The following is a 10,981-nucleotide window of genomic DNA, read 5'->3' as shown; positions in this document are numbered from 1 at the left end:
AGGAGTCCATGAGTGCGTGTTGGTGGGGGCACATAGTACATCAGTGTCGTATACAACGACTACCTTGTTTCATTCACATGGAAGAAACACCCAACGTGATCATAACGAAAGTTAACAACGAACATGGGTATTGTTAGCACTCGCTGTTGACTGGATCTCTAGCAATATATTTGGCCTTCCTTGTGGAAGACTCTGGTGAGGCAACACGAGTGAACAGATAGGCAGGCCATACAAATCAAGGCATTCGGACCAAATTAAATAATTGGACAGGCTTTTTACAGCCCTGTGACTGCCAGATGAAAGACTGTTTCCATTTATTATCTGAGCATTTGAGAATCTCAAAGAAGGGGGGGAAAAAACCCTCCTAAAATTAAAAAAAAAAAAGTTACCAACCCTCGCTTTAAAAGTGCAGATGAAGAGACAAATCCACAAAATGACAGTGACATACTTCTGAAAACTTTTATTATCCCTCAGACAATAGATTGTGTTACCATGTGAACCATATATTTCTACAAGATCTGCAAAAGAAAAAAAAAAAGCCAATTTAAAACCACATACCTCCCTCTCCCAAAGTGTTACATTTCAATGAGATACAGAAATCGAAGAATGTGTGTCTATGGCTAAATAAGAAAGAACAAAAATGTCAAGATGAAGCATCACTTTTTTAGCCATTTAATTGCATTTCCTAAACAGCTATGCAAGATTCATTTATTTAGTTTTTTTATGAGACACTGTCTAGGCGTAAACGATCAACCTAAACGTGGATCTGATCATCACAGATGTCATACAAACATTAATTTATCATCATGTGTAACATGTGTGAAACATTAAAAGTGCAGGGGTGGGTTTCCTAAAAGCATCGTAGCATAAAGATGATCGTTAAAAACGGTAGAGCGAGCAGCACAACGAACGCTCGCTCTCTTGGTTAAGATGCTCTTAGTGTTAAGAGGCTTTTGGGAAATCCATCATAGTTTAGTTAAATATGGAAAGGAGTATAGTCCTAGGAATCACAATAATGGGTGAGTGACCTGATTTGTCAGTAGCCATGTTAATGCTTTGACCACAGGTGAGGATTATTTGGATCATTTATATAAAAAAAAAAAAAAGTCTAAAGCTGGCACCAAACCTAAAGGAAGAGAAAAACAGCAACACAACATGTCAGGGATTTAAAATAACGGGAAGAAATGCAAGGCACTATGTTAGCAGGGAAGTTGATTTCAGAAGGATGTGCACGCGCACACGTGTAAAATAAAGCGTGTATACATAAAACATACAGGATGCAGATAAAGGCACTGTGCTCCATTTGAAGCTCTACGTAGCATTCAAACATACAGAATCTTTGCCCACTAGCTGAAACACACCGTATCCCACAGTCCCAGCAGATATTAAAGTGCAACATGTGACCCGAAGTGACCATTTACAAGCAGCGAATGCTTTAAATGCAATGTGGTACCTGCTATTTAAAAAAAAAAAAAAAAAAAAAAAAAAAGTGTGACAATTTAAACATATTTACACATCAACACAAAACATTAGTTTCAGTGACCCCCCCCAGTGTTTAGTGCTTTTTTTTTTTGCTATTAGTGTTTTTTTTTTCCTTTTTCTCCCTCTTATGACTTGTCTCGACTCTTAAAGGTGACATCATATTCATCTAAAAAGTTGTGATCACAATGGCTCTGAAGCACAACCATTACCACTGACGTCTGAGTGACCGCCGCAGTAAAATGATCACAAGTGGAAGAGATTCAGTAAATTCAGGGCTGAAGAACAAAAGAAAAAAAAAACAGTCAAGTCAGTTGACAAAATGTGAAATATTTGGAGCAATAATCATCAGCTCTTGACTTCCCAGAGCGATTCTTGCATCTGATCTGATTATCTGGAGCCGTTTGTTGAAGGATCGCTGTTTTACAGGAGTCTGATCACGTACGGTACAATGCACCCCATCTCCGAAAATGAACTTGCAGCAAAGTTTATTTAGTGTTCAGACTCACAAAAAGGTCATAGTAGCAACATTTGAAATGAAGGTGTTTGAAATTAATCATACATGTCTATAAAAAAAAAATCACTGCAGGCTTATTGATGTGCACAATTTTTTACTCCTACACATCGATTAATTGCATTTCTGTTGTGAATGAGCCAACGGCAGTGCAAAGTGACATGACATGACACGAAAAAGGCAAAACTCAGACAAGGAAGCCATAGATCCAGAGTGTCTGCCAGCTGGGAATGACCTGCCAACTGGAATATTCAGACATCAGTTCAAAGCCCTGATGAAATGCCAGCAGCAGCAGCAGCACAGGGGAAACATCAGTCTTTCAGTCTGTCATAACATTGTCCTTCCTGAGTAGGTGACTGCAGTAAATGCATTAGCCACATGGGGGCTTCACTCCACCGTGTTTTTGGAGCAAAGGCAGTTTCTGTCTCTGGATTGTCACACAGTGAACTGTCATGATACAAAGGTGCCAACATTATTAATCACAAGAAAATCCAAAAACGACAAGGGGGAAAGAAAAAGAAAGGGGGGGGGAACCCATACTCCTGCATCAGCCCCCCCCCAGATGGAGAAGGGGGAGAGAAGAAAAAAAAAAAAAAAAGTCTGGCGAGTGCTACTTCTCCATTTTAAACCAAAGCCCATGGTCCCACTTTTCCATTTGCTCACGAATTCACAGGTCAAAGTTCACGTATATAAAGTGGCATGAAGAGAAAGTTCCCAGAGGCAAAGCTACTAGAAGCAAATGCGTGTCCTTTCACATCATGTTTTTCTGCGCAGTAAACTTTGTTTTGACTGCTACTTCATGTGATTAGAGGGGGTGGGGAGAAACCCTCCAAAACGTCTCCTGTACTGACGAGTTAAAAACTGTAAATGTTATGGCTAAACTGTACATGTTGGCACCTCTGCACGATAAGTTAAATAAAGTTTGTCTTCGTCCATGCATTTTGCTTGAGAAGCAGTCTATGGCTGGATGTCAGTGGTTAAAATCCCAAAAGCTTTATTTTCCACTGGACTTCTCTCAGAGCAGATTTAGATGACCGGACAATGCTGAAGACATTCTGCTGTCTCGACAGGGAGTGGTCCATGTCTCAGCTCCCCCATAACAGGCCTCTGCCAATACATCTCGCTCTCTCTCTAAACTGTACAGAAGAAACTCACCCCTCTGAGATGACTGAAGTTAGGAGAGGCTGTGAATGCTAGAGTGTGAGAACTTGGGGAAGAGAGAGAGAGAGAGAGAGAGAGAGAGAGAGAGAGAGAGAGGCAAAGCCTTGTTTCTGATTCACTGCTCCACTTGAGTGACCTGGATGACTGGAGGTGAGCTGCTAATGGTCGGACCACACCAACATGCTGAGGAGCTCCGTGATGCCTGCTGCTCGCAGCTGCTGGGGGGGAAACAACCACAACAACAATAATAATAATAATAATAATAATAATAATAATAATACAAAATCACATTAGCATTTCATACAGCTAACTCGGGACACACTGCAAGGCAGCCTGGGTTTCACCAAACACTACACGAGATAGTCCTTGCTGTAGAAACAAAACCCAGGGGGTGGAGCTGGACCTGATCAAACGCGTCATATTTCACAAAAACGCTTACCCCTATCCCACAAGACACTGTACACCACCACATTCATCCAGGCTGAGGTGTCTCTAGGCATGTAATGATATACCGTGCGGCACTAAATCACAACATAAAACGTACGACTAGTTTTAAATCAACTCAAATTATCACGATTATAAAAATCAGTTGGTTTTTCCTGGCTGTAATTGCATTGTCTAATAAATAGCAGAGGGAGCAATAACTTACAATTGTGTGAATACATGCGACTTCACCCTCGGCAGAAGTAACAAAGCTCTATTGCCACAAAAACACACGAACAGATCTAAAATAGCAAAGAGCTGCTGTGTGATTTGATTGTACAAATATATTTAACATGAAACCTGAGCTGTCTTTTTTTTTACAGGACTACTGAAGGCGAAAGAAAAGAGGAAAAAATACTGGTAGTACAAATGTTTATTATGAAAAGGCTTATTTGTTATTAACCTTTCATTTTTAATAAAAGGAATATTATTTAATAGGCTATTATATTCGACTCCAAACTTTACACATTTGGGTAAATTGTTGGAGAGGAAAGGGTGCAATACTGATTGGTTATGGAGGAAAAGCTCCATGCATATTATTGTTCTGCCTTTGTGTATTTGCCAGAACAAAAATGCGGATTTAAAATGCCAATCTTTCTCCCTAAAGAGACATGCACAGCAGATTGGAAATGGAAGCTAGCGCGATATGAATTTACCCACTCAAATTCATCCACAGAGCAACAAATCAGCTATGGGATGATTTATAAATCTATACGACAGCACAGATCACAGACAACTTGAATACTCGGATCAATAAAGCCTCTGTAATATTACAAAAGCTGGGCCTTTTCTCAGCAACCACAACATATTGTCCATTTACAGTCACCTCCATTTTTGGCATCAAAGATATGTGGGGAGTGAGTAGAGTGTCCGACGCCATGTTTTGAATGTCACGTGGCACCGGCCTTGCGTTAGGTGCCGGTATCATCAATGCAAAGCACTCAAGACGCATTAACCCATAACCATTAGCTAAATTGAGTTACGAGACCAGATTGTCCAAGCTGAATTCAGTAAGGCTTTTAAAGTAATCTGTATTGCTCCTAAGAGCTTGAAGGCTGGGGGGAGGAAGAGGGCAGCAGGTTTTGAGGCCAAAGTCTGAACACTAATTCTGCCAAGTGATCAATGGGGATCAGACGCGCGTGTGTGTGGATACCACGTGAACAAGGCTGCTGTGTCCTAAAGCGCCCTGGGAAATCAGGTCATGTCCAGGAGCTGCTGAAAGCCCTTAAGATGTTTAAAAAGTTCCAGAAAAGTGTGAAGAAACGGCTTGAATATGGGGAATAAAAGTCGACAGGGTCTGTGTATACTTTAAACGTGCCTGGGTGTAAGCTGTGGGAGTGAAACTAACCCATTCTCCTCTGGCATGTCCTGGTCTGCCTCAGCGGTTGAGCTCTCTGCATCCACACTGCTCTCACTGCCCTGAGCAGACAAACCATACGGGCTTTCCGGAGTCAGAGATTCACCACTGAAAAAGACACACAAACCAAGGAGTTAAAACTGGCATCACCACAACGTGAAGTGAAAAAGAGAGTATTATTATTATTATTATTAAATGACCGAGTGGAACCAAAACTGCACACAGCACTAATGGCATTACTTGATCCTCTTCTCGAGCAGGTGTATGTACAGCTCTTTTTCCTCCAGCATCTTCTTTAAGGAACTGATCTCTCTCTGCTTCTCAAGCAGTTCCTTCTGCAGACGATAGTTACCCTCCTCCAGAGTCTCACAGAAGGCCTGAGAGCAAAAAATAAGAAGATGGAAACAAAAACACCGTCAGAAATGGTGGAAGTGCACTGCAGTGGAAAGGACCACCAAAGGCCCACATGTGTGGTGGTCCGGGGAAACCTTTCACATGATAGAAATTTCGTATTTTTGCCTACAGCTTTCTTATTTGCATGTATCTCAGTTCTAGCATTTTAAAGGCTTCTCTCCAAAATTGAAAAAAGTGTGATTGAAATTGAAAAATTGAAAGAGTGTGAATGGTTGTCTGTGTCTATGTGTGAGCCCTGTGATGACCTGGCGACTTGTCCAGGGTGTACCCCGCCTTTCGCCCGTAGTCAGCTGGGATAGGCTCCAGCTTGCCTGCGACCCTGTAGAACAGGATAAAGCGGCTAGAGATGAGAGGACTACAGCATTTCACAAATTGCTAGTCATTTCACTGGCTTGTTTACATCGTAAGCGGAAATGATTTTGCCAGATGTTTTGTGTAGTTTTTACTTATTGAATTAGCAAAAAAATAAAAAAAATGCCCCATTTCTCAAAAGCCAGTGAATGTGGATATAATAAAACAGTTATTCCACTCAATCTCATCAACATGGCTTAGAGCCAACTCGGTGCTACGCGCCTCGTCAGCCATCAGCTCATGTACGACTCAATTTTGTGGAATAACTTAAATACCTCTACAGCACACCGCTATACAACAACTTGATCAAAGTGTGACATTCACTTGGTGAGAAAATCGAGCTTAGCTGGCAAGTTCTTAAACATCCGTAAGCTGACTGTTTTCACTGCCCGCTTTGGTAAATTGGCCTTCATGGGGGAAGCCATGGCCTAAAGGTTAGAGAAGCAGCTTTGGAACCAAAAGGTCATTGGTTTGGGTCCCAGTACCAGCAGGAATGGCTGAAGTGCCCTTGAACAAGGCAGCCAACCTCCAACTGCTCCCCAGGCTGCTCTGGGTATGTTGTAGGTCACTCTGGATAAGAGTGTGTTTGCTAAATGCCATGTAAATGTAATGCAGTTTTTACAGGATGATAGTGGAGAAAGAAAAAAGTTCCTTGTTATTTTGGTGAAATGTATTATTGGTTTCAAAGTATAAAAATATCCATCCATTATCTGTAGCCACTTATCCTGTCCTACAGGGTCGCAGGCAAGCTGGAGCCTATCCCAGCTGACTATGGGCGAGAGATGGGGTACACCCTGGACAAGTCGCCAGGTTATCGCAGGGCTGACACAGAGACAAACAACCATTCACACTCACATTCACACCTACGGTCAATTTAGAGTCACCAATTAGCTTAACCTGCAGGCCTTTTGTCGGCCGCTGGGCTCGAACCCAGGACCTTCTTGCTGTGAGGCGACAGTGCTAACCACTACACCACCGTGCCACGCCCAGTATAAAAATATTATTTGTCCAATTTGGACCCAGACCGAATGGGTGTCTTTTATGGCTCTTTGCCCATCAGTCACACCGGACAGGTTTCCTAAGGCACCACATATATAATTTAAATGATGGACAATTTTTAGCACAGCGGTGACACGGTCAGTCATGTGTGTGGTTCTTCTACACGTCAGTGTGACTCCTGGGCTGAAAATCAGTCCTCCAACCAAAAATACCTAACAGCAGTGTCGTAAATATTAACTGGTGCAACCAGTTTTAAAACAAACAAAAAACAAAACTATTGGACTCGTAGATACAGTATCTGTTTGTAATTAGGTTCAGATGTCTTACCCGACTCTCCTCCAGACTATCGAAAGGTCCTGGAGGCTCATCCAGACAAAGAAACTCTCGCACTGCAACACTGCAAAAACACACACACAATCAGAACTAGGCTGGGAGGGGAAAAAAAAAAAAAAAAAAAAAAAAAAGTGTTCAACACCTGAAATAGTCAGTTGAATAATCAGGTGCGCCTTTTGGCGGATGCCACCTTTTTCACGGCTGAATCGCACAGATCCGATTTTTTTTTTTTTAGGAGGGGGGTGTTCGCGTGTCTGATTATAATTTCAAAGTAAATTCTGCATTAAAATTAAAGCAAATGCCGTTACAGTCCATGAAACATAGGAAGTACAAGTATGAGAAGAAAACAGTAAATCAAATCAAAGCTGCGCACGTTTGCGTGAAGATTTACCGTTTTCTTCTCATACTTATACTTCCTATGTTTCATGGACTGTAACGGCATTTGCTTATATACAGAATTTACTTTGATGAAATTATAAATCAGACACTCCAGCACCCCCCCCAAAAAAAATCGGATCTGTGCGATTCAGCCGTGAAAAAGGCGGCATCCGCCAAAAGGCGTGCCGTTTGCATCCCAGGTTGAATAATAAATCCAAATTATTCCATCCACATTCACTGGATATGAGCAATCGTGCACACTGATTGGCTACTCTGCTACTAGGCCATCAGATCATATTCTGAGAGTGGGGTGGGCAGAGCGTGCTGCTGAACCAACAGAGGATGAAAACAACCCCCCCCCCCCCCAAAAAAAAGCCCTACAGAATATGAAAATAATTTGATGGTAAGAACCCCCCCAAGAATGATTACATTTTTCACAAATTGCTAATATCCTTTTGCCGGTTTGTTTACAGTCTAAGGGGAAATAATTTTGCCCGACGTTTTGTATAAACTTATCAGATTTGCAAAAAATTTAAAATGAAAATGCTTAGTTTCTCAAAATCCAGTGAACGTGGATAGAATAAAACAGTTATTCCACTCAATCTCATCATACAGGGCTTATAGCCAATTTCGTGTAATAACTTGATTATTTGCAGTTAAAAGACTTTGCAAAACTACAGAAGCCCTGAATAAGCTATGAAAAAATTAATACATTTCAAGTTACCAACTCATGATATAAACTAAACTCTTTATATGCATATAAAATACATCAGCAGTACTAATGATCAAACTATTCATCCTGTTCATGCTGAAAGGAATGATAGATAAAATTGTGCATAGAAGTTAATAACTGTAGTGTGTGAATGGGGGGGAAAACTAGAAACGTTAGCAAAACAAACATCAATTTATACCGTTCAGTTAAGCAAGCAAACCATAAACAAAATTATGGTGCTAAGTGCCAGTGGTGTAATTGAGATTAAAGCTCACCAACAGTCTGAAGAAATAAATATCCCCATTTTCTCCATCATGACAGCGACAAATCTAGGGCTGGTGACTGCTAGCACGCGCCTCCTCCGAGACACGTGAAGCCAGTCACTGCATCTTTTTGCACTGCTGCTCATGCGACATCACCGAGCGGCTGAACACGTGGAGGAAAGTGCCATCTGCCCTCTTCCACACACACGAGCTCACAGACACCCATGAATGGCTATCATCACTGATAGGGAAGAGTGTAATATCCCTCCCATCCTGAGGGCGAGGCCAATTTTGTTCTCTTGGACTCTTGTGAATCGATAGAAACCTTAAAATAATAACTTTGAAAGAAGCATAATCAGCTTTGTTATGATGTCCTTTGCCTTGTCCATTATTTTCCTTATATTGGGCGTAATCTTTTACACATTCTCGGTATTTAAGGGTACCGATAATTCTGGAGTCATGACGAACAATAGGCAGATTTGGAACTGAGCATGACTAATAAATAACATGATTCACTTAGGTATATTAAGTCAAGTCATTATGGTTAAATAGCCTTCCTGCTCAAAGCTTCAGATGCTGTAGGACAATAGTTTGATAAGTGTATTCATTTAACACCACCTGAAGGGCTTGTGTGTGCTCTATTACACTAGGCCATTATTAAAAAATGTTCCGTTTCCGGTCCACCGGCTGGGTGAGTGCCGTTTGTGCGGTTGAATTTTTTTTTTTTTTTTAAAACGCTGGTTTTGACTTTTTTTTTTGGGTTCGTAAATCTAAAATCGAACTTGACATTTACGCATTCCGCGCAGAATATAGAATCGAATCAGCTCTGCGCATGCGCCGTGCGGCACAAAAAAATGGCAGCCACCATGAAGGAAGGCGATCCAGAGTTTTCAAACATTTGCTTAAGTGTGAAATCGCAAAATGGTATTCTAGCGAACAACAAAATAGTAAAGATTCAGAAAAACAAATCATTCAGTGATCATTTTAATAGTGTAATTGCATCCGAACTAGGCCTAACGCTCGATTTAGAACTACAAAAAGTCCGCGTTTTTGTACAAGTTTCAGTTGATTAAACGGTCATATTTTATTAAATGTGTCTGCTTTTGTAATAAAAAAGTACTGAAAGAAAAAGCAAACATTGTGATTTCTTTTATATATATATATATATATATATATATATATATATATATATATATATATATATATATATAGAGTGATTCCACGCTTATGGGTACTGAAATGGGGACATGAACTTATTTTTAAAAATTCACCTAAAACCATTTCTTTTTTTACCATCAGGTCACAAAACATGTAATCTTTAATGAATGATATGTTAAAAGATAACTTTAATTTTCTGAGATGTAATAAAAACATATTTATATGCCAAAGTCAGAACGTAACAGAAGTGTTGTGGACATGTATATTCTCAATTTTAACAATGTAGAATTACTTTTTGAAACATAGGAAGGTGATGTTTTAGCAAATATAATTAATAAACATGTGTAGTAGAATAAACATACACATTCTTTCAATAAGATTAACATGGTATATAGCTAGATTGTAATTAATTTGTAACAGACGCGAGATGGACAATCGTAACAGAAGTAATGGAACAGACATCATTTTGGAACTCATAGGCTTGACTTTGGCATATAAATATGTTTTTATTACATCTCAGAAAATTAAAGTTATCTTTTAACATATCATTCATTAAAGATTACATGTTTTGTGACCTGATGGTAAAAAAAGAAATGGTTTTAGGTGAATTTTTAAAAATAAGTTCATGTCCCCATTTCAGTACCCATAAGCGTGGAATCACTCATATATATATATATATATATATATATATATATATATATATATATATATATATATAAATAAAAATTCCTCCCTCCCTACTGAAAATTTTTTTGCTCACCCGGTGGACAGGAAGCAGATTTTTTTTTTTAAGGATGGCCTTAACTGACTGAATGGCCGAGGGCTCTTGAACACATACATACCATATACACGTTTTTATACACAAACTGTACATTTCAGTAGGCTGACAGAGTGAACTGGAATTTAAAGCAGCCATGTCCACCTGCTCACCAGTTAGCGATGTCTTTGTGAGCCACCAGATTCTGTAGAAAAGCCTGCAGGCCTAACTGTCTGTCCTCCAGGAAGTTGGTGTCATAGTTATCTTTAAACCAGCGTTTAGGTGGCAGAGCGAGACGGAACCCAGGAAACATTTCCTTTAACTGCAGAAAACAGAGACAGGAATATTGTTATTTCCGCTTACTGCATATTCTCTTAATGAAGAAGTCAGAGTACCAACAATAAACTCTGTGCTCAGGAGAGAATAGGTTATGTGCATGGTAGAGTCTACAAACCATTCCCCCCCCAATTCATTTATGAATGTTGATGGTAGAAGACTTGTGGTTTAAGTGATAACTGGCTACCTGCATACATTTGTTTTGAAATAGCATGAATCTCATGTATCTGGGAGCACTTTTTTCCCCATTCAGCAGTACAAGACAGCCGCATTAAAGGGGGGGGGA

The 10,981-nt window shown here is 40.0% G+C and overlaps 1 protein-coding gene across 2 annotated transcripts in view; it reads right to left on the bottom strand.

The window, feature by feature from the left end:
• Positions 1–445: 445 nt before the first annotated feature.
• snx16 (sorting nexin 16) overlaps positions 446–10,981 on the bottom strand; it is an 88,455-nt gene continuing 77,919 nt past the window's right edge. The window contains exons 4-8 of one of the 2 annotated variants that reach the window (XM_060922498.1): positions 10,533–10,681; positions 7,086–7,155; positions 5,235–5,371; positions 4,986–5,102; positions 446–3,372 (exon numbers count right to left, since the gene is read on the bottom strand). In XM_060922498.1, coding sequence (XP_060778481.1) covers positions 3,270–3,372; positions 4,986–5,102; positions 5,235–5,371; positions 7,086–7,155; positions 10,533–10,681 — 576 coding nt within the window. In that variant the 3' untranslated portion in view covers positions 446–3,269. The remainder of the gene's footprint in view (positions 3,373–4,985; positions 5,103–5,234; positions 5,372–7,085; positions 7,156–10,532; positions 10,682–10,981) is intronic. The other variant, XM_060922499.1, reaches the window with a different exon arrangement.

Source organism: Neoarius graeffei, chromosome 5 (genome assembly GCF_027579695.1).
Source record: "Neoarius graeffei isolate fNeoGra1 chromosome 5, fNeoGra1.pri, whole genome shotgun sequence".
Taxonomy (NCBI): Eukaryota; Metazoa; Chordata; class Actinopteri; order Siluriformes; family Ariidae; genus Neoarius; species Neoarius graeffei.
Note: the sequence above shows the minus strand (reverse complement) of the source record. Positions and strands in the feature narration are given on the sequence as shown.